Source organism: Argopecten irradians, chromosome 8 (genome assembly GCF_041381155.1).
Source record: "Argopecten irradians isolate NY chromosome 8, Ai_NY, whole genome shotgun sequence".
NCBI classification, from domain to species: Eukaryota; Metazoa; Mollusca; class Bivalvia; order Pectinida; family Pectinidae; genus Argopecten; species Argopecten irradians.
Window position 1 is genome coordinate 41,754,248 of NC_091141.1, and position 24,932 is coordinate 41,779,179.

Genomic DNA, 24,932 nt, shown 5'->3' on the forward strand with positions numbered 1-24,932 from the left:
ATATGAGATGGTTGAAACCTGAATATCATAATTTTATACCTGAAATGAAAGATTTGTGTATTTGTAATAAAAACAGTGTCTTTACTTCATGCTTCTGTGATGTTTTCATTTGTAGATTTTAAGTTTCTGATTCTAACTATATTAAAATATGCCTAGCAATCACCTCTGTATAAAGACCATCTGTTTAATGAGACCTTTTTTTTCTAGCATCCCAAATGACCAATTTCACCACCTGACTATGTCCCTTGGGCGGTCTTTATAGACAGGTTTGACTTTATATTAAAGATGCTCCACCGCTAATGAATGGTATTTTTTCTCTATCAAAAACTTGAATAAATGAATTAGTATTTTTCTTCAGTTATAAAAGTTACTTTACAACATTACCACCATTGGAAAGTTTGTGCTTCTTTTTTTACATTAACATAAAAAAAATATTGATATTGATTAATTGCGTCCATCAAAAAATTCATGGCACTATGCCCTATATGGAATTAGGTACTGATTGTGCTAGCACCAAAAACAAAACAAATCATTTCATATGTCCTTTTGTGTTAATTAGGCACATATATACATGATTAACATGAGTTATTGTTCAAATGAAGAGTATCGTTTATGCTCTGTCGGCAGTGGAGGATCTTTAAAAATGTCATACAATGTAAATATCACTGAAGGTCATGTCCAGGAGATACCTATAAAATAGAAATGTTATACAAACCGCTTTATGAAATATTTCATAATTTGCCAATATCTTTGGGAAAAATTCAAGATGATGTAGAAAAATGACTTACACAATGTAAAACTGAGCTGTAACTGTTTACATTCATCTGATATTTGAGTTGCAAATTCCAAAAGGGAACCCAATATTTTAGATGGGGACCGCTTTGTTCTCAAGTCTGGCACTGGCATCCCACAAAAAATGACATGACTACCCCACAGTTCGAAGTGACAATTGCTGACTAGAGTAAATTCATGACTTAGGTAACAAGTACTGGAATATAGATAGCACTGACAGAATATTGTGAAAAAGTACAGGACCCTGGCAAAACATGTAAAATCCACATCAAATGATGGCATAACTAAAAACTTATTTAAAAAATCTTAGAAATGCTCCCATAAGATTCATCAATTTATCGAAGGAGATCTTAAACTTTTTAGACAACTTTGAAGTCGACCAATCAGAACGGTTCCTCTCTAATGATAGCACCCCATCAATCTATCCTACTCGAAGTTTCCAAACTTGATTTGTGGCAATGTTAACATGCGGTATGAATTGAAGATCGTTCAGAATGCTGAAGATTTTCTAGAACAAATATACGTACTCAGCCAACTATACCTTTCGGCCATGTCCTAGTGGAGCACTGCCTCAGAAATTCACTCGGGCATAATTTTCTATACTTTTTTGTAGGTTTCCAATTATTTCATGCTTATGTATGCATTCACATATTTTTCCAAAACAAGCATAACGACCATTCTTATAATACATATATCTATGGTACCACTCACAAGAGACGTCAAGTTCATAATTTGTAGACTTGCCGTATAATTTTCCTTTGAAAGACCTTCATATTCATATGTGAAACAAATAATGCCTGGCTGTGATTTTTATCTTTTATGCTGTTCAGTTTTGTTGCCTAGTTAGTAAGCATTATAAAAAGGTACGATACAATAATGCATACAAATGTTTTAATAAAGTTTTGCATAATCATTACTTTGTTAGGCACCCATTGTAGCTCTAAAGACGACGTCATTATTCGTGTAGAAGTCTTTTGCACATGTATGATCTTTATAAAAAGAATAGCTGTGTTAACTTCACAATAAAGAGTAATTGTGATTCTACTGTACATCAAATTATTGAATTAATCAGAATTTATGTGAAAATCTAGAGAAAAAAAATGCAGCCGTCTTGTCTTGTTTTCTGTGGTATATTTGAATCTAGTTCGCGTGTGTGGCACATGGGACTGAATGTAAAACAGCAAATTATAGTATACGCGTATACATGTGGTTGGGAAACATCAAAATTGGTTAAAAACTTCTAACACAGGGGTTTGATACGTAATCGCCGACATTTTTTTTAGGAAGTAGTAGATCTTCTGTTAAAAGTACAGTTGCTAGCGTTCAGCAAGGGTCAGTTTTATGTCCATTACTATTTATCCTAATATATCTGATAATCTTAAAAGCTTTTCAAAACTTAATTTCTGGATTGATTTTGAAATAAAAATAAACATTAACAAAAAAATGGGCAGAAAAATGGACAATAAATTTCAATCTCTGAAAAAACGGAATATTTCCAATATTGAACTTGAACATGTTATTTAAATAAAGTTTAATGATGTTAGTATAGATTGACGCCAACTTTGCATTAAATGGAATAGTCATATAGACCTTTGCAAAGATGTTTTAAGACAAGTAAGTGTCTTTCTAATTAAGCTGAGATACATTTCGACAAACTTTGATAAAAATGTTTAAGACATAGATGCAGACTAGTTGATTGTATACATTTGGCCTTTGGTCGGTCATAATCCATGTTTAAGACAAGTAATTATTTTCTAATTAAGCCTGAGATACATTTACGACGAAACTTTGATAAAAATGTTTGTAAGACATAGATGCCCAGACTAGGTTGATTGTATACATTTGGCTTTGTTCGGTCATAATCCATCTTTCTCGATTGTTTTGGTTGGTTCCCTCAGCACAAAACAATTATTAAATATGTTCCAAATGTATTTCGTCTAGTTTTAGAAATTTTCCAACAATCCATTTCTTCCTTCTAGACCAGCAAGATCGATTAATAGAGATTAATTGGTATGACTTTTTCATCGGGGTTAAAAGCAAAACTTTACTTAGTAATGCTGTGGCACATGTAATTTTCCTGTAACCCCGACATGACCGAGTTGTGTAAGATGTTGTCACCGAACTTCCGATCAGTATACGTACCTGCAGAAGGATCGCTGTATCATTGAGTTCCCGGACCTACACCTCCAAACGGAAGTGTTGGAGACTGCATGTATTCACTTTTAACTACAAAGAAGCCCCGGAACTGGAACATCCTGATTCTATTTTAGTCGTCATGTTTCGTCCGCCGTCGTCCGCCGTGCGCCGTGCGTTAACTTTTCACATTTTGAACTTGTTCTCAAGTTCTACCAGTGCGATTTAGCTGAAACTTACATGATCCTGACAGTCCCGACAAAGTGTTGTTATTTTTTTTTAATTTCATTTCTTTATAAAGTGTCGTTAATAACCCTCGACCTTAATTAAAATATCATACCTTGGACATTTGATGCTTACAATTGCAGTCCATGAAATATTAGGTTTACACATATATATATTTATGATCTTAATAATGCTTACATCGCCAACGAATGATATTTTTTATCTATTAAAAACAGGAGTAGATGAATAAGTATTTTTTCTTCTGTTCTAAAAGTTACTTACTTTACACTATAACCACCATTAAAACGTTTGAGCTTCTTTTTTTACTTCAGTATAAAAGTATTTCAAATACCTAATTGTACCCCGAAAAATCCATAACACTATGTCCTATACGGAATGAGGTACTGATTGCGCAGACATCAAAAGCAAAACAAATTATTTCTTATGTATCTTTTGTGTCAATTAGACATATATGCATGTGCACGATTAAACATTAATTATTGTTCAAATGATAAATTTGCTCTGCGGTGGTAGAGTATCTTCAAATGGGTATTTACTAGTATACTAGTATAAGAAGATTTTGTTTTTGTTATACTTAGTGAGGAAAAAATAAAACTTCGAGACGAGTTTTATAGAATCTTATGAAATGACCATACGTCTGATGCAACATTTTGGTTTTATAAATGTTTAATTTAGCTTTTATTCTCTCCCAATATGTAATAAGGTATGATTTCTAAACTTATGAAGAGGGATACTCATAAGATATAGTCTGTCTCCGGTGTTTCGCGTAGATAGGATAGAAGAGGATATCCTTCCTATTTTGTAAAATTCCAAGTACGTGTAGTTTCTTAGATGTCCGTATTAATACCCTTAAGCAAGTGCGTTGATAACCGGACGATCTCGATCATAGACCTGTGTTGAAACACAGGGACATGACACCATTTTCAGCTAAGACTATATCTGTTTGGTTTGTTTGGTAAACCCATTGGTGGAGGGCTAGTGGCGACCACCGCGTCCCCAAGAATCACAATATGTACATGTCAATTCTATTATTTCCCTGAGGTGGCTGTTTTAACGACTTGTTGTAACTTTGTGCCTTAGCATAACCATTTGTAAATACAAAAAATTGTAAATAAATGTTGATAACACAAGTATTGTACAAAATCCAACAATTGTGATGATAAATACAGTGATATGTATAATAGTCTATCCATTACACATCGTACGACTGCATTTTTCTACTTCCTCTCTCCCTCTTGACTCATTCCACACCAATACTCCACTCTCTGTCAGGTCCCTGTGTTTCAAGTTAACAGGAAAAGACGGGACTCTCACAAGAAACAAATCGCTGGTAGGTGTGAAAAATCACCTAGCCATGCCATATTGGGGACCTCCGATCCACCTACTAGCAACGGAAACAGACAAACCTAGATGCGAGTGTAGTATTAGTACACTGTCACAGTCTACATTTGCATCAGGACAAATATACGGGAAGGCCAATCAGGGTTTAGGGGAGCTTTGATTACACCTTGGTACATTATGTACCTGTGTTTGAAAGAAAAAAGAAACATATCATCCGAATTTGACTTCATTATATATACCAACTAAAATCAATCTTTCTAAATAGTAATATTTTTAATACATACATCTTTGCATCTCGGTCCAAAATTAACGTTGAACTATTTAACAGAACACCTTCAAGTAAGTTTAGAATATTCATAAATTAACAGGGAATTATATCGTCATTTCAAAAGTAACGCTGGGATTATTATTATTATTATTTCTCTGTGATAGCAATTCCGGTAACTCTGATTTCCTTCTATTTTACCTCGTCCTGTATACCCTTGTGATACTAGTGACTACTACTAACCCCTGTAATTATCGCCGCCGATAGCGGTGACAGTGGACAGGTCCATGATAGTTTGGATCGTGACAATGGCGCCATCTGATATTATTTTCTTGTACTTATATTAACTTAAACCGTGATTTACATATGTGTCATAAACTGTTTGAAGTGGAAAAGAATCGACAAAATAATTACACGCCAAAAAGCATAACATCACACAGAATTATGAAATATAAATCTGTGAAAGTAAAGATGATAAACTATTAAATGATGCACAAAGTAACCAACATCCACCAACAACAGGGATGATGAATGTGGTTGGCAATGTCAGGAACGGTTTGCCAGAATCGGTCGTGAACGCAGAAATCACCAAAGACTTTGAAATCCTACTGGAAAACCATTTAAAGGACACCGTGTATAGTAATTATTGATACTCTTTTGGTTTTGGACTTCAAATGTAATTAACCATTAAAAATATGTAATCCGTGTAATATGTCTTATGACCTGGACATAGAAACTGTCAGGCAAGGGCGAATTCGATAGATAAAATGAAGCCAAGGAAAATAATACAATAATGATGTATTCGGAAATACAGCAAGTTCAATAAAACATGCATGAGTGATCGAATAATGAAGCTGTTTACCTGTGTAGATCGATCTGCTATTCGAAGGTACGTGACAGATATGTTACAATTGATGAGAGAGATCCTAAGGGGTTCGAAAGCTGCAGGTCGATGAAGACAATAGGAAAGTTTTACTATCGGAAAAAAAAATTGATGTCATGATTTGATCGGAAATCTCTACATTATTTATATAAATTCAAACAAAGGTTAACTAATTAATGGTATATTTCAAACAAAAATGTCTTGAACAGATAATCTTGAACATTTTTTAAAAGAGGCCTTTTTTTACTCATGCCGTGGCCAGAAATTTGTCTTCATTGTTATTAATGATATAAAAAAAAAATGAAGTTTGCAAAAAGAAATTTCAATAATGCTAAGCTACATGTCATAATATCTGAATAAAATGCGTATAAACGAGGTGGTGGAACATCACAGGGGCCAGGCAATATTAGCTTATTATTACATTTTGAAACATACAAAACATATGATAGAAAAGTAAACTGTTAAGTTCTACGTACAGGTAATTTCCCTAATTCCCAAGTCTCTGTGTATAAATAGTTTGCTTACTATTATGTCGGACATACTGATTTATTTAAAAAAAAATATTTAAATGTCAAAGTATTATTAACATTGCAAGCATATTTGTTTGCCTTGCATATATACACTTATTTACTATAAACAATGGGCTGAAATGAGTCATCAAACTGTCATTTCCACTTTTTATCTATACATGATATAATGCAAATTGACCGATTCAATCGGCATAACCTTCTAATCTGGCCCTACTAAGATCATCTGCTCCCGGCTAAAATCGTAGAACGTATTTCCTTCGACAATCTTCGGTCGATTCCGGTATACATGTAGTGCTACCATTCCAGATGCACAACTCGACCATTTCAGATAAAAACAGCTATTGATGAATCCATAAGTTCAAGAAGAAATATCATAATGACGTAGATTGATAATTTAATTAGACATATTTAAATGTGATTTACAATTCACAACATATGATCTTGTGTGATATGTCTTGTGATATGGACGTACATGTAGAGGCTATCAGCCCACGTCCATTTTTCAATTAGGCCTAAATTAAATAAAATGTACAGTCGGTACCTTATCGTATTCCCTGCCGAACCTAGGTATCCCCGCCCCACCCCTCTGCAAGTTGTGAATAGTATTACTAATTAATCCTTTCTCTAGCGATTACCTGATATACCGAGAGCGAAGTTACATACTTTCGTATTTAAAATGTAATATGTTAAAAGTTCTTGACAATTTTAATTTACACTTGTTACATGGTTATTATACATTATAGGCTTATTATGTATTTATGTGGAAAAAATCAAGAATTTCGAATAGTTGCATATGTTCTTTATTAAGGCCAAAAATATGTCTGTTTAGGGTTACAATGGCAAAAAGGGTCGGTAGGATTTTTTTTTCTTCTTTTTTTTTTAGTGAGTTTCACTCTAAAATGATGGCCGGAACCGGAGTCTGAGATCGAAATCCCGACTTTTTAATTTTTTTTTCGTAGAAAAGTGGGGAAAAAATTAGGGTCAGGGGTAACAAATTAGGGTCGGTCGGGTAACCCTAAACAGAGTATTTTGTTTTTTTGGCCTAACACATGTGGTTATTTCAATACACTACAGTTGGATTTACAATATTAGAACGTCATAACACTAACTATGGTATGCAACAGAAAATTTCTATAATGAAGTCCAGAAATTAATCGACGGGGAATTATACAGCCTCTACGTTTTTGGATGATGGGTGATTTTAGTCACGATTCCATGCTCCTTTCTCAACACGGGCATGGGAGCGGCTATGGCGCAGATTACAGCCTCTAGGTCCTTTGGAGACATTTTGACAATCGGAGTATAAGTTTTAGTGGGTGCTTCGATCAGTATGTTCTTTATGATTGCATTTAATTTGATATATAACGAATGAATGTACCATTTAATTTGATATATAACGAAGAATGTACCAAGTGGAATAAGATTTATTTTCAGCGGGAGTATCTTTAAATTTGTTCTAGTCGAATGAATTAAAATGAAATTCACAATTAAATTTGAAGTTACCATTCAGAGAAGATACGGTGGCTAGGAACAGACATGGGAAAAAATGCGTAAAATTTTTATTGCGTTCGAGCGAAATGATTTCGAAATAAATTAACTATTTCGTTCCTCTGCAATGATATTTCATTCTAACGCAATACTATATCGTTCTATCGCAATAATTATTGTCCCACACAATAATTATATCTTTTTTCATGCTCTATGATCATCGGGGAAACATAACAATCGTGTCTTCTGTTGTCAAGTTCTAATAAGATCCTGTGATATTCGATTTTAAATCAAAATATTTTTACCCCCTACACTGAAAAAAATCAGTTGGCTCATATGTATATTAAATTGCAAATTGCAAAAATTTATTAACCTTTCACCTAAACATGCATATAATTTATTTGAAAAAAAATTAGTAATGTCCCGTAATGAGTTATGGATGTGAAGTGTGGGGCTTTCACTCTGGGTTGGCAGTAGAAAAGGTTCATTTAAGGTTTTGTAAAAGATTACTTGGAGTGAAAACTTCGACACAGAAACAACTTTATTTACGGAGAATTAGGATGTTTGCCACTAAAACTCAAGGGATATTTTATGATAATTAAGTATTGGCTACAGATTGTCCATCATAAGAAAAATGTAATTGGTGAAGTCAGTCTATGATGAACTTTATCAACAAGCTGAATCATATAGAATAATTAACTGGACAAAACTAGTAAAACAATTATTAATGTACGTAATGGTTTTTGTTTAATGTTTGGTTAGAACAAACAAGTTGGAAACGAAAAGGTATTTTTAGAATTATTCCAAACTAGAGTTAAAGATATTTTTTTTATACAAAACTGGCATAGTGAGCTGGTAGATTCCGCCAAGGGCTAAGATGTTATTTATTGTTATTAAATTAATTTGGATATAAGAAGTATTTGGAATGTCCCCTATTTGTGTAGATATTAGATCAAAACTGTTAAAAAAGAAATTTTGGTTTAGGCCTAAATATGACTAAATATTATAGATCTCTTGACTTCAGAAAATAGTAGCATTGTTAAAAATTTAGCTATCTTTGTTCTCAGAGATAATGAAGTTAGAAATTCAATATTATTTGATAATTGATTATAAAAACATGTAGTATACATTTGTAACATCCTTCTGTGAATCGCTGTCATGTCCGAGAAAAGGGTATAGGCCTATAATCTTAATGTGTCTGTGAGTGTCTGTACTTCATCGAATATCGGAAGAAACTAATTTCAGCCTCTTGTAGTTGGCGATTTAACCAATATTAGATTTACTAGTTAAACAAAAATCAACAAATCTATTCTTGGGCTACAAAGATTGAAAGCGTCAAAGATATATTTACAATGGCTAATTAGGAGTCATGCTATCATGCTAATTAGAGTGGGATTTGCGTACAATTTTGTATGTACACATGACACCGATAAAAAACCCAATGTAAAGTATCCAATGTTCACTATACAAGTACGCAAACAGATATATCGATGACGCATTCCTTCTAGTACTTAAAATTATTATACCCACCATGTTAAATTAAAAACAAGCCTCTACGCCGTCAATTAATAAAACTAATTAAGCGGGCACCTGTTTCATTGTGGCCCAAGGGAGATAACCGCATCAGAACTTGTCATGTGTCGTGACGTCAGAGTATAAAGTGCAAAGTATTCTACCGGACTGTACATGTGAGAGCTGATGTGTATTCCATGGATTAACATTTAAAACAAAAGACTTAGACAAACTCTATGGATGTCTTGGCCGATGAGCAGATTTTACATGCTGAGTTAGGTAAGTGTAATTTTTTATTCAAAGTATGTCGAGTGAGTTGTCAAAAGTTGTTTTCGGGAGTGTAAGGCGAGCGTGACGGCTAGGCATGGCCCACTTGTCAACTCGTCGTGTTTATTTTGGATGAAGATAACACTTAATTTTCGTAGTAAATTCAATCATTAATTGATCATTAACAACAGAGAATAACACGATATTATCATTATAATTTGTTTACTTGTGTGTATAGTCTGAAGGCACCGGCTTTCATTATCGTCTATAATTTAATTGATAAGCAGACTACATAAGGCGGAATTCGAGTGACCTTATTTAATTAGGCCTGTGTAGTATGTATATAATGGGGCCGATATGTGATCCTAACGTTATGCCATGTATGTGGCTTACTCATTTATACACACACTGCCTTTCCTTCAGTCAACACTGACTTTATTAAATAATATTCAGCGTTTTTGTAGTCGGAAAAAGTCACAGGTCAACTTAGTACACTTTTTTTTTACATTAACCTTTGCCTGTATCCTGTTTCGTATGAAACGTTCATTTTAAAAACATTTCAAATTATATAAAAGATAGATTAATTTTATAAGTGATTCATTATCTGCAATAGAAATAAATAGGCGAAGCAATTATTTTGCGAAGGCAATTATTTTTAATGATTTTCTTCTGTAAATATTGTTTAAAATTATAGAAATAATAAACTTCAATTTAAATTGTTGCATATAAATTCTATATTGTGTGGTTAGAGTGAACAGTATTGTCAATTATAACTATTTATTTATGTATAATTAAACATTGTATATTTTTTTTTGCACTAACCCTTATTTTTCCTACTAGAGTTTATTGAAATGAATTTTATTAACAATGTATCATAAACATTTGCTAATATTCCAATAGTACTTTTTTGTATCTGTGATTCATTAATTAAAGATTAACAAAAGTTTAGTTAAAGATTGACAAAATATTAAGTAAAGATGAACAAATATTGATTTAAGATGAGGCCTTGAAAAAAACCCTACTAAGAACATGATTAAAGAATAACTTTAATTATCTTTGTACAATGTGTATGTTGAAAATATTGTAATGTTAAAATATAAATTTGTTACAATATTTGAAGGATGAGAAACACACATATGTATAATAATGTAAGTTTGGCTTAATATCAGAAATTCACCAACCCATGTTCCTTGGAAATCTTGGTCACACAAGGCACTATTACATGGCCATACACATATAGTTATAATAAAAATCTAATGACAGCTGTCAAAACTGCTTTACAAATTAGCCATTTTCATTAGGTGAAGTGTATGAACCACAGTTTTAAAACATATTGACATTTTCTAAGTAAGTGCTAATTATCCTAACAGTAAAAAGGATAATTGATAGAAACTTCAATAAAATTTATTAAGACAATATTGAAGCTACACATTTTTGTACATTGATTCATATATTTTGTTAACTTTTATTTAGTACATTTGCAAAATGTGTTTTAAAGGTAATGGTTAATTAGGAACTGACATGAAATAGTTTTATATCAGTAAATTATTTGCCAAACTTTCACTGTTTTTGTTTTCAATTAAAATAACGTTTAATGTGATGAAATCTGTACAGCTAAACTAACCAAGTAATGATTCTTTAGGTTAAAGACAAGGATGTTGAAATTTAAAACATATAACAGAAAGCTACACAATTTGATTAAAATTTAAGATTTTATCTGCTTGATTACGATGCTCTTTGATATAGTAAGTGTTTCTTAAAAGCATAATTACTGTAGAACATCATATTGATACAAAATTATGAGTTCAATTTTAATTAGATTAAATTTGGAAGCTAAATAATTAAACATGCCAGAAGAAAGTTGAATAACTATATTGAATACATTGAATGACCTATTAATTAATTAATCTTAATTTAGCTGTTAATTTCCGCGGATTAATTGTAAAAGGTTGAGTGATATTCAACACTACTGACTCACTGTAGTGTCATTGTAGTTTATCTGAGTAAATGGATTTAGGAATTCAAAGTATTTAGAACAGAATGACTTGAAACTTAAAAAATCGTAATACTTTCAAAGTTTGTAAGGAAAAGTTTTGTTATAGATAAAATCAAAGTTTTTATTAACTTCAAGATGTTTTGATCATAATAACAATTATTAGGAACTTTAAAATCATATTAACATCTTAAAATCTTTTAAGAATTATATCAACATCTTAAAATCTTCAATTACATCCGCACCCCTTTTATTACCCGTATGGCTAAGATGCACTCGTAGGATAGATATGGATGCATCATTTCCGACTAAAAGTACTTTATATTCAAATTTCTATTGTTACTCCTATGGTATAGACGATTTCTATGATAGTGTTTTATTACATAAAGCTGAGTCGTTTCGATGAATTTTGATTCATGTACTGTATTTAATATGCTGTGATCATGATAACTGTCATAAAGAGAAAACTGCTTAGCAGCATGTATACTCAAGAATAAAGCTTAGAAATATGAATGTTCATGGAAATCAATAAGTGTGTCAGGACATTCAAATTAATTAATTAAGATGAAAATTTATGTAGATACATCTGTATATTATACATGAAAAATATGCTCCCCCCCCCCTGGTCAGGTTAAAGCCCTCTGATCCTGTTCTGTCCCTCTGGTCCTGCTGTGTTCCTTTCTGGTCCTGCTGTGTTCCTCTATGGTCCTTGCTGTGTTTCTCCCCTGGCCCTGCTGTCCCCCCTGACCCTTTTGTATCCCCCTTTGTCATGCTGTGTCCATCTTGGTCTTGTTGTGTCCCTCTGATCCTGTTGTGTCCCCCTTGATCCTGCTGTGTCCTCCCTGATCCTGTTGTGCCCCCTGGTCCTGCTGTGTCTCTCCCCTGGTCCTACTGTGTCCCCCCTGGTCCTGTTGTGTCCCCTTTGGTCTTGCTGTGTCCCCCTGGTTCTGCTGTGCCCCTGTCTGCTGTGTCTCCCCTGATCCTGCTGTGTTCCTCTCTGGTCTTGCTGTGTTCTCCCCTGATCCTGCTGGTTCCTGTGTGTCCCCCCTGGTCATGCTGTGTTCTCCCCTGGTCCTGCTGTGTTCTCCCTGGTCCTGCTCCCCTGATCCTGCTGTGTCCCCCTGGTTCTGCTGTGTGCTCCCCTGATCCTGCTGTGTCCCCCTGGTTCTGCTGTGTTCTCCCCCTGATCCTGCTGTGTCCCCCTGGTCTGCTGTGTTCTCCCTGTCCTGCTGTGTCCCCCCTGGTCCTGCTGTGTTCTCCCCTGGTTCTGCTGTGTTCTCCCCTGATCCTGCTGTGTTCCCCTCTGGTCTTGCTGTGTTTCTCCCTGGTCCTGCTGTGTCCCCCTGGTCTGCTGTGTTCTCCCCTGGTTCTGCTGTGTTCTCCCCCTGCGTGCCCCTGGTTCTGCTGTGTTCTCCCTGATCCTGCTGTGTCCCCCTGGTTCTGCTGTGTTCTCCCCTGGTCCTGCTGTGTCCCCCTGGTCCTGCTGTGTCCCCCTGGTTCTGCTGTGTTCTCCCCCTGGTTCTGCTGTGTTCTCCCCTGGTCCTGCTGTGTCTCCCCTGGTCCTGCTGTGTCCCCTGGTCCTGCTGTGTGTCCCCCTGGTTCTGCTGTGTTCTCCCCCTGGATCCTGCTGTGTCCCCCTGGTTCTGCTGTGTTTCTCCCCTGATCCTGCTGTGTCCCCCTGGTCCTGCTGGTCCCCCTGGTCTGCTGTGTCCCCCCTGGTCCTGCTGTGTTCTCCCCTGATCCTGCTGTGTCCCACATGGTCCTGCTGTGTCCCCCTGGTTCTGCTGTGTTCTCCCCTGGTCCTGCTGTGTCCCCCTGGTCCTGCTGTTCCCCCTGGTCCTGCTGTGTCCCCCTGGTTCTGCTGTGTTCTCCCCTGGTCCTGCTGTGTCTCCCCCTGGTCCTGCTGTGTTCTCCCCTGGTCCTGCTGTCTCCCACATGGTCCTGCTGTGTGTCTCCCCTGGTCCTGCTGTGTTCTCCCCCTGGTCCTGCTGTGTTCTCCCCTGGTCCTGCTGTGTTCTCCCCCTGGTCCTGCTGTGTTCTCCCTTCTGCCCCCTGGTCCTGCTGTGTTTCCTCCCCTGGTCCTGCTGTGTCCCCCTGGTCCTGCTGTGTCCCCCCCTGGTTCTGCTGTGTTTCTGCTGTGTTCTCCCCTGATCCTGCTGTGTCCCCCTGGTCCTGCTGTGTTCCCCCTGGTTCTGCTGTGTCCCCCTGGTTCTGCTGTGTGTTCTCCCCTGATCCTGCTGTGTCCCCCTGGTTCTGCTGTGTTCTCCCCTGATCCTGCTGTGTCCCACATGGTCCTGCTGTGTTCTCCCCTGGTTCTGCTGTGTTCCCCCTGGTTCTGCTGTGTTCTCCCCTGTGTCCATGGTCCTGCTGTGTCCCCCTGGTTCTGCTGTGTGTTCCCTGCTGTCCCCTGGTCCTGCTGTGTCCCCTGGTTCCTGCTGTGTTCCCCCTGGTTCTGCTGTGTTCTCCCCTGGTTCTGCTGTGTCCCCCTGGTTCTGCTGTGTTCTCCCCTGATCCTGCTGTGTTCTCCCCTGATCCTGCTGTGTCCCACATGGTCCTGCTGTGTCCCCCTGGTTCTGCTGTGTTCTCCCCTGGTCCTGCTGTGTCCCCCTGGTTCTGCTGTGTTCTCCCCTGATCCTGCTGTGTCCCACATGGTCCTGCTGTGTTCTCCCCTGATCCTGCTGTGTCCCCTGGTTCTGCTGTGTTCTCCCCTGTCCTTCTGGTCCTGCTGTGTTCTCCCCTGATCCTGCTGTGTCCCCCTGGTTCCTGCTGTGTTCCCCCTGGTTCTGCTGTGTTCTCCCCTGGTTCTGCTGTGTCTCCCCTGTTCTGCTGTGTTCTCCCCTGGTTCTGCTGTGTTCTCCCCCTGGTTCTGCTGTGTTCCCCCTGGTTCTGCTGTTTCTCCCCTGTCCTGCTGTGTCCCCCTGGTTCTGCTGTGTCTCCCCTGATCCTGCTGTGTCCCACATGGTCCTGCTGTGTCCCCCTGGTTCTGCTGTGTCCCCCTGGTCCTGCTGTGTCCCACATGGTCCTGCTGTGTCCCCCTGGTTCTGCTGTGTTCTCCCCTGATCCTGCTGTGTCCCCCTGGTTCTGCTGTGTTCTCCCCTGATCCTGCTGTGTCCCCCTGGTCCTGCTGTGTCCCCCTGGTCCTGCTGTGTCTCCCCTGGTCCTGCTGTGTCCCCCTGGTTCTGCTGTGTCCCCCTGGTTCCTGCTGTGTTCTCCCCTGGTCCTGCTGTGTCCCCCTGGTCCTGCTGTGTCCCCCTGGTCCTGCTGTGTCCCCCTGGTCCTGCTGTGTCCCCCTGGTCCTGCTGTGTCCCCCTGGTCCTGCTGTGTCCCCCTGGTCCTGCTGTGTCCCCCTGGTTCTGCTGTGTTCTCCCCTGGTCCTGCTGTGTCCCCCTGGTCCTGCTGTGTTCTCCCCTGGTCCTGCTGTGTCCCCCTGGTCCTGCTGTGTCCCCCTGGTTCTGCTGTGTTCTCCCCTGGTCCTGCTGTGTCCCCCTGGTTCTGCTGTGTTCTCCCCTGATCCTGCTGTGTCCCCCTGGTCCTGCTGTGTCTGTGTCTGCTTGTCCCCCTGGTCCTGCTGTGTCCCCCTGGTCCTGCTGTGTCCCCCTGGTTCTGCTGTGTTCTCCCCTGATCCTGCTGTGTCCCCCTGGTTCTGCTGTGTTCTCCCTGATCCTGCTGTGTCCCCCTGGTCCTGCTGTGTCCCCCTGGTCCTGCTGTTCTCCCCTGGTCCTGCTGTGTCCCCCTGGTCCTGCTGTGTTCTCCCCTGATCCTGCTGTGTCCCCCTGGTCCTGCTGTGTCCCCCTGGTTCTGCTGTGTTCTCCCCTGGTCCTGCTGTGTCCCCCTGGTTCTGCTGTGTTCTCCCCTGATCCTGCTGTGTCCCCCTGGTTCTGCTGTGTTCTCCCCTGATCCTGCTGTGTCCCCCCTGGTCCTGCTGTGTTCCCCCTGGTCCTGCTGTGTTCTCCCCTGGTCCTGCTGTGTTCTCCCCTGATCCTGCTGTGTCCCCCTGGTCTGCTGTGTTCTCCCCTGATCCTGCTGTGTCCCACATGGTCCTGCTGTGTCCCCCTGTTTCTGCTGTGTTCTCCCCTGTTCCTGCTGTGTCCCACATGGTCCTGTTATTTCCCCCTGTTGAAATGAAGATAACGGGCCATTTGTACCTGTTGAAATTAATTTATGGACCATTTACACCTGTTGAAATGGAGATTAATATTATCATGATTTGATAAAATAAAAGTCTCTCTGTTGTGAATGGTGATTAATATTATCATGATATGTTAAAATAAAAATCTATGTGTGTGACTGTGACTGGTACAACAGACTATAAGACTAATGCTGAAATGTTTTATTAGAATAATATTCTCATGTAAAATATTGAGGTCATAGGGTAAAGGTCACATGTGATTATCAGGGTCACATTTGTTACTATAAATAGTGATTACATTGTAATCTAAATGTGGATATGTTTGGATTAGATATGTATATATGAAGGAATTATGATAATGATGATGACAAAATTCCTATGGGCGACATCAGCTGTTCGGAAAATAAATGAGACGTCAATCAAACGCCGGTAAAACCGGAGGGCTTTCATGATGTCAAACCTTCATCTGTAGCCTGTTATCATTGTAAATAATAAAAAAAGTAGCCATTATTTCAAATGATTAACAAGGAGTTAAAATGTGAGCGGTGTAATGGTAACTTTTTGTGTGGTTGTGATGACATACTGGCCAGGCTATTGCACAATAGATACAGGTTGGGGCAAGATGACAGATAGATATTGAATATACATGTATATATTTGAGATATTTGTCCTATTTACTTACCTAAATATGTAATTAGTATTTTGACCCAGTGCATTTATATCTTCAATCATGAATAAAATATTTTTGATTGGTCATTATTGATTTCTATTGCCCTTAAAGATTCTCCACATTCAAACATTTGGATTTGGTGTTTAATCGTGTTTATGTAAGTCTGATCAACACAAAAAGTATTATGTATAAAATCATTTATTTTGCCTTTGGTGCATGCGCAATCTGTAATTCATTCCATATTCTGTCTTTGCATATTACAAAGTTATCTCCCCTGCAGGTTGGTATTGATTGTTATGTCATTATTTTGAGAGCAAAATTCACACATCATTTTCTCCGAAAAGTATGATGTAATGCTCAGAAACACATGACGTCACAATCAATACCTACCTGCAAGGGCAGATAACTCTGTAATATGCAAATACAGAATAGGATATAGTGCCATGGAATTTTTGGGGATGCAATTAATTATTTTTAACATATTTAATTTGAAGTAAAATTAGAAGCGTAAGCTTTTCAATGGTGGTAATGGTGTAAAGTAAGCAACTTTTGTGACTGAAAAAAAAAACTATTTTGTCTTTACTCCTGTTTTTAATCGAGAAAAAATCCACTTGTAAGACACCTCAACCACTAGGCCACTATATATATATACTTCTTACAGTAATGGGGGGCTTAGAGTGGAATGTCTGACATTTCAACCACTAGGCCACTATATTATGGTAAAATGTCTTACGCATGAACCACTATCCAGTAATAAGTGGGCAGAACAAATTTGGAATAGCATTTCATAGAATTTTTCTACAAAGTAAGGCATAACCCAGTTTGCAAAAAATATCAGCAAGGAAACCAACACAGTTTTTTCAGTCTGCATTTGATTCAAAGTATTTAAGTGAAATTAAAGCTAAAAAGGGGGGAGGGATGCTTATAGGAATGTGGACACTTATTGGGTAGATTACGGTAAGTCTCCTGGGCTCACCATTTAATTTTTACAGTGACTAAAATTAGTCGTAATTTATGTTTATAAAACTCTATATTCAGTATTTACATATATATGGCGATTTATTTGTAACATAATTACAGAGTAAGACTGGGTATGCACATTTATATAGTGATTTTAAGGTAAGCAGGCCAATGTTTAATTTTGATGGCACATACGCACGGTGAATACTTAAAGATGACAAATCTACATTGGATTAAATTGTCAGATTGTATGTAATGGTCTAATGGCTGTACTTCCATTATTGAATTTGCAGACATATATCAGCCTTGAATTAGCTTTTTACTTAAACTCCAAGCTGTTATAGAATTAATAGACACATCAAATGTGATGACTGTGAGTTCTATACTTGCATGCTGTCTTTTACGTTTGTACAGTTCGAGCGATTAATTGTGTGAAGTTTGCATGTGGATCCTCATAATACCGCCGGTCAGGGGCGGATAATTACAGGTGTACCGATTGTTCCCGAGGGCACATTATAACAGCAGTAGTTTATATAGCGTCTGTATACAACTTACCTGTGTTGGATCCTTAACAATGGACCGATCAAGGGTTGACATACACTCTCATTGTTAAACCAGTTTATTGTTTTATGGTAATCATTATTACATAAATACTGTATGTCAATATCTACTGTTCCGCATGTTAAACATCACGTGGATGTTTATAGAAAAATTCCACTCAGATTTGCTAGCTAGTTTATAGATAATGCGTTGAATCTACCAAACTTTCAACAGAATTACACTAATTCAATTTCCCATTTTACGCCAAACTTTACACTTAGTTTTAATGTGTCAAACTTCCTCAGGCTGTGAGTATAGAGTTAGATAATTTCAATTTCCATTCTTTTCAAGTTGGTGATTTATGTATACATACTTAGAAATGTAATTGTTTGTTGATATACGTAAGTGTTATACTTCCTCAAGCCAACAAAAATAGAGTTAAACTTATATATAAAAAAAGGGATATTTTCAAATTTATTGATGTAAAAATAATTAACTGTATATAATTTTAAACTATGAAATTGATTTATTTATTTTTAGTAATTGGTACACATGTAGGTTTTGAAATTATACTAGTTTTAGGTATTTGATCAATACGTGGCTTTTGTTTTGATGATGATATTGAAGATTTGAATTCTCTATTGAATGGTTTGACTCAACAGAATGCATGACAGGACTTTTATATCAAAACAAAATGGCTGAAACAGTATAAAAGATTCTTAACCAATTTAACAGACCCACATGAAAAATTACAGCAAAAGAAAAAAAACCTATGTTTGATAGTTCATTGAATGTCCAGGACAAGTATTCACACACACAAAGTAACAACTCATATACAAAATGATTCATTAAAATAACAGTTTTATAAGATAATTCTTCATAAAAGTCTTAAATTTTGTAGTAAATGATTTATCATGTATGGTTAAAGAAATTAATTGATCTTGTCATAATTTTTTACGTAGTATATCAAACCTAATGCTGTATTATATCATTCTTCATGTCTGATTCAAGAAATCCTACCCTTATTTTCCTGAGTATCAAATGTATGTTTCTTTGTGGTTTTAGTGGTATGTGTGTTGATATATGTACAATGGTATTTATTTGTTTTACCATAACCTTGAAAGTCCACAAAAAACGACTATCGACTTTCCAGCAGACTCTAGACTGGACTTAATATGTTGTTTAGCGATAAAAGGGTAGTGTTTCTTATAAGAAGTAGATTATTATCGACACGAAATGTCTTTTAACTTTTGTGTGAGCATGCACATTTAAACAGTGAACTAACTGTGTTGTTACTGCATGACCTTTATACATGAAATCCCATCACTGGGTAAAAGGTACCTTGTGACCTTCCGACCTTGTGATCTTGACCCACTTATAAATAACCAATTCCATGAATCTAGACATCAATCACCTAGCTTGTTCACCTTTTGGAAAGAGGAATTTTTGCCTTGATAGATGTCACTTTTGTTTGCTATAGATAGAGGCAATCTAAAACCTAAAATAATGTTGGTTATATTGCCTATCATTAACTTAAAAGATGCTGCACCACTCAGTGAGAAAGGCTAATTTTTCTCTATCAGAAACAGTAGCAGACAAATTCGTGTTTTTAGCTCACCTGGTCCGAAGGACCAAGGTGAGCTTATGCCATACCGTGGCATCTGGCGTCCGTCGTCTGTCGTCTGTCGTCCGTCGTCCGTCGTCCGTCCATCCGTCTGTCTGTCAACTATCGACTTCTTCTCCATAACCGCTGGTCAGAATTCAACAAAATTTGTCTGGTAGCATCCTTATGGGTTACTGACTGAAAATTGTACAGATAATGGGGCTGACCCCCCAGGGGCCTGAGGGGCGGGGCCAAAAGGGGTTAATTTGGCTATTTCCATATAAACGACTTCTTCTCTGAAACTAAGCATGGGATAGCACTCATAATGCAACGGTAGTATCCTTATAGGATGAGGATTTAAAATTGTACAAATGATGGGGCTGACCCTCGGGGTCCTGAGGGGCAGGGCCAAAAGGGGTCAACTTGGCTATTTCCATATAAACAACTTCTTCTCTAAAAATTTGTATGGGATAGCACTCATAATGCAATGGTAGCATCCTTATAGGGTGGGGATTCAAAATTGTACAAATGATGGGGCTGACCCCCCGGTGGCCTGAGGGGCGGGGCCAAAAGGGGTCAATTTGGCTATTTCCATATAAACGACTTCTTCTCTGAAACTAAGCATGGGCTAGCACTCATAATGCAATGGTAGCATCCTTATAGGGTGAGGATTTAAAATTGTACAAATGATGGGGCTGACCCCCCGGGGTCCTGAGGGGCAGGGCCAAAAGGGGTCAATTTGGCTATTTCCATAGAAACGACTTCTTCTCTGAAACTAAGCATGGTGTAGCACTCATAATGCAATGGTAGCATCCTTATAGGGTGGAGATTCGAAATTGTACAAATGAAAAATTGAAATGATACGGCTGACACCCCCCCCCCTCCCCCCCCCCCACCCCAAACGACTTCTTCTCTGCAACTATAATCATGGGAGAGCACTCATAATGCAATGGTAGCATCCTTATAGGGTGATGATTCAAAATTGTACAAATGATGGGGCTGACCCCTGTGGCCTTATGCACGGGGCCAAAAAGGTTAATAAGGCTACTCATACTTTTCATATAAATTACTTCCTCTCTGAAACTATGTATTGGATAGCATATTCGTATGGTATCGATAGCATCATTATATGGTTGGTATTCAAAATTTAACAAATCATGGAGTCAATTTTGCTATTTTTTTAATTGTAAGAGTCTTTGTGATTTTTTAATTACTAAATTACAGAATTACTAAAAAAAACACTAGGTGAGCAATACAGGCCCTCTGGGCCTCTTGGTTTTTCTTTTACAAAAGTTTCTTCATCTTTACCATCATTGGATTTAAAGCTTCTTATTTTATTTCAAGTTAAAGATAATGAAATTAATTCATTGCATCCCGAATAAGTCGATGGTATTATGCTTTACATGGAATGAAGAACCGATTGTGCATTCCTGAAAAGCAAATTAGAATATTTTTCATAATATATTTTTGGGTTAATTGGACATAAATTTACATAAATTAACACCAATTATTGTTCAAAGGATGAGTATCGTTTATGCTCTGTTGGCGATGGAGCATCTTTAAAGAAATGAAAAGCTAAAAGGTTATTTTGTTTTCTTTAGAGATATAATCATAAGCGAACTAACTTCAGTTGAAGAAGCTGCCATAAGAATATACATGTTATTTATATAAAAAATCAGTCCTGCTAGTGATATTTTCACTTCATTGCTTACTGAAATAAAATGATGTTATCATGTACCAACCAAAATTAATCCTTACTATAGGTTTAAAGACATTAAATTGTACATTTAATTGTTTTATATGAATTTGTCTTCTTTTACACTGTTTGAAATATTAATTACAGGTACACATAAATTGTTTGCTATTAAATGGGAGTGTCATTAAATTAGTAGATAAAATTACATTTATTTTAAAAGCAATTTGTTTCATCAAATTTTCTCCAGACAATATTTTTTTTCTAATCTGAGGGAAAAATTAAAGTTCTGGTTCATTAAAGCTGGAAGCTATTAAAGAAAGCTTTAGGTATGGTTGTTGTACTAGTCAATGTACCAATATATTGGTTTTCTATATACCACCCCGCCCTCTACTTGAGCTGTAACTAGGGTGTACAGTGCTAACCTGTTCATCTCCATTAACGATCTCATTAACCCATTACTGCCTCCGATTTGTGTGTAAAACATCACATTGTACAGGTAACATGAAACAGACTTAACACACCTGCATAGCTTAACACAAAATAACATCAGATCTATTTAAAATCTCAAAATTTAATCAGATTATTTACGAATAATTTAGAAATTGAATTAACTTCACAGAATTGATTGCATAAATTTGTGTTTGATAGAAATCTTGTTTATCATTTATGGTTTTTTTTTTTTTCTCTCGTCAAGTTGTCAATACAATGGAGAGTTTACGTTGACTTTGTAACAAAGACAAACCAGGCTCATACAACATATTCTCTTTAACATTTCTTGTGTGGTTCTATTGATTATAACTCCAACATCTCCAGCCACAAAACAGGCAAATTAAGACTATTTTGTTTTTGTGACCACAAAGCTGATCAGGTTTCATTGATTATCAATATTTTTAATTGGTATAAAATCTTGAAAATTGATGCAGACATGTTGACTTGATTGCATCTTAATTATCATTGAAGCTCGTAACTTGCCCGGGTTTAAATGACAGAGGAGGGTGCGGTGTTCATAATTAAATATTTACATTTTCATGGCAGTCCCACTATGTAACCTTTCCAAGTGCAGTTGGCATTCATCAGTCTATGAACTGCCATCTGCTTATGACATCATTATAATTGTGATGTCACAATTGTCGTTCCAGTGCTCACCAAAGGTGGCTATAGCTGTTTCATATTTGACAATAATGAATTATTTATTTGTTATAAATGAAAAATCTCTTGGGATTTCATCATAAAATTGTTATCAAATGTAAATAAAAGCATTGAACCTACTTCAGTTGGCATTCATAGCCAATATGACTGTGCCAACTGGACAGAAGGCAGGCAAATTCAACATGAAGTGTGCTATCAACTTTTTTAGGTATCAATCATCTTTTTGTTCTTGTTCTGCATAACAACAAAAGTTTGGTGTGATTTGCCAAAACCCTTATCAAATACATTGTGTTTAAAAGTTCTCGTATTTCCAGTATTTTCCGAGACTAAAAATAACATTATTATTCTGCTTGATTTTCAAATGATTTCCAGTTATGTTATATATCACAGTTACCACTTAGTTATCTCCCTTAGGAAGAGTTATCTCCCTTAAAAAGAATTATCTCCCTTAGATAAGAAAGCTGTTACCATTTTGATGATAAATTTGATGAGAAGAATTCCAATGATATAGGAGTATGGAAATTTCTTCATTGGCCCCCCTGTGAGGAAGGCTCTGGGTTATGTTCCTTGGCCGAGACACACCAAAGTCTATAAAAGTGGTAGTTTCTGCTCCTGCTTAGAGCTCAGCAATCAGGGAGTGGGACGACTGGTTCGCCCGTTGTTAGTATAATGTGACCGGGTGGGGTGTGTTGCTTGGTGTCTTCGGCGGCATGCTTCAGTGATATAGCACTATAAAAAGGGCAACAGTTCCATTATACAAGAAGACACAACACGAACATACCGCAATCTCCCAAAACACGCACCTCGCACAACATACACGCAAACCACTGCATACATGGGAGGCCGTCCTTGCATAACCCTGGCTGTTAATGGGACGTTAAAATAATCAAACAAACAAACAAAAATCATTGTAAACAGTAAACAGAAGATGTAGAATGGCTATAAATTGTACAATCATAAAGTTGCAAATCAGCAAACTTTAATTTAATTCTGCAAAAGACAAATGTTATTTTACCTGATTGAAGAACATTTACGGTAGCAGCTGCTAGACACTATTTTTGTCATAGTAAGGTTGATGATGTAGAAGATCGGAAGTTTATTTTAAGTCAACATCAGCATAGTTTAAAATCCAGGAAATAATTACAGTTAGCCGTGTAGGTAGCAGCCTAGGGCTATTAAACACATTATATTATGACAGTAGTGCATCAAAGAGGGTGCGGTTTACTAGTTAATGAACGACAAATGAACAGACGACATCGTAATTATACAACCTCCATGTACTGGGAGACACTGATTCTGTTTGACATGTTACACAAATCATTCTACTTTCTACAAACACCTGTAAATCATCCCGTTCAATAACATCATCAGGCCGTGGGCTACCGTGGGCTACCGCAAACCTTCTCTGATCACAGTAATTCACTTCAAAGTATTGGCCACTATTGGTGGTAGCTTTCCATAGCGTATTCACAACAAAATTGTGCTTGATTTATACATAATGTTGATACATACAGTCCAATTACAATATTTTAAAGTAAGCAGAATGATGAAAAAGTTTAATACTGTATAGAGCGCCTTCGGGTATTTTCGGCCGTCTGCTATTTTCGGCCCCTTAATATAAAAAAAACTTTTTTGACCCAATAATCGGGCGTCTATAAAGATGTTAAGCTTTACCGACATATCTCTTGTTATTGTTTTTTCAGACCAATGGTAGTGAATTTAAACTGTTATTTACCACACACAAAAATGAAATTATTTTTTACCTGGTCATATTCAGCAATTATTACGCAATATGCAATATTTGATGAAGTTGTCAATAAAGTTATATATTTATCGTATCAATGAAAATTGCAAAAAGATCGATGTTTTTAGGCAATACTCGATGGAAGGCCTCTGGATGAAAATGCTTCCAGGCGGCAACACTCCAGCTGCAAATGGGACGATGGGGGCCGAATTTTACCGACAATTTTGTAAATTGTTTGGAGTTTTTGGCCTCCTAATCAGTGTTCTCCTGTATTTTTGATAGTAAAACCCTAAATCAGCGACATCACCGAGTTTTATTTTCTTCTGATAGAGTTCCGAAAGTTTTGGGAATTTCCAATAACCTCACGTACTTGACCTATAACACCTGCTGGGGTCCCCGAAAGGGGTATTTTTAAAAATCAGTGTCACCAGTTTTATACAGAAGAATACCACTTAGGATGACCAGTAAGATAATGATACATAATTTATATAACAATTGATATGAAAGGTAGGAATAAAAGCAAATAAGATTTTATCTCAAAGCAGAGATTGATGTTCATGTTTAATGGCTGATGATATTAATTGACAGTGTTAGCTTTGTAATAAGATCCGATTTCTTTGTTGCTCCTGGGATATATTTTACATACGGATTCAATGTATTCTGATAATTAATAATTACTTCAGAGTTTGAATTTTTCTGGCCACATTTTTTTTTTAGATTTAATAATGAATATTCAGAAGCTGCAGTTAATTAAATATTTCATAAAAAAAAGGAATCGGCATGGTAACTTTTAAACATCGATTCAATATATACTGTATTGGTATTACGTTCATAAAAGCATGCACACTCTTATAATGATTGATTATAATTAATTGGCGCCAATTACCGGTGAAATTGACTAAGTATATTCTAACGTAACCCGATCAGTCTAATACAGTGATAAATCTATGTGCGCATCCTGAGTCCTGGACTCACAGAATTTTAAAAGGAC

At 37.2% G+C, this 24,932-nt stretch overlaps 1 protein-coding gene across 2 annotated transcripts in view; it reads left to right on the forward strand.

The window, feature by feature from the left end:
• The first annotated feature begins 9,327 nt into the window (after nucleotides 1-9,327).
• The window catches only part of LOC138330399 (myelin regulatory factor-like), a 107,887-nt gene continuing 92,282 nt past the window's right edge, over nucleotides 9,328-24,932 (forward strand). For both annotated transcript variants that reach the window (XM_069277990.1, XM_069277992.1), the window contains exon 1: nucleotides 9,328-9,469. In XM_069277990.1, coding sequence (XP_069134091.1) covers nucleotides 9,427-9,469 — 43 coding nt within the window. In that variant the 5' untranslated portion in view covers nucleotides 9,328-9,426. The remainder of the gene's footprint in view (nucleotides 9,470-24,932) is intronic.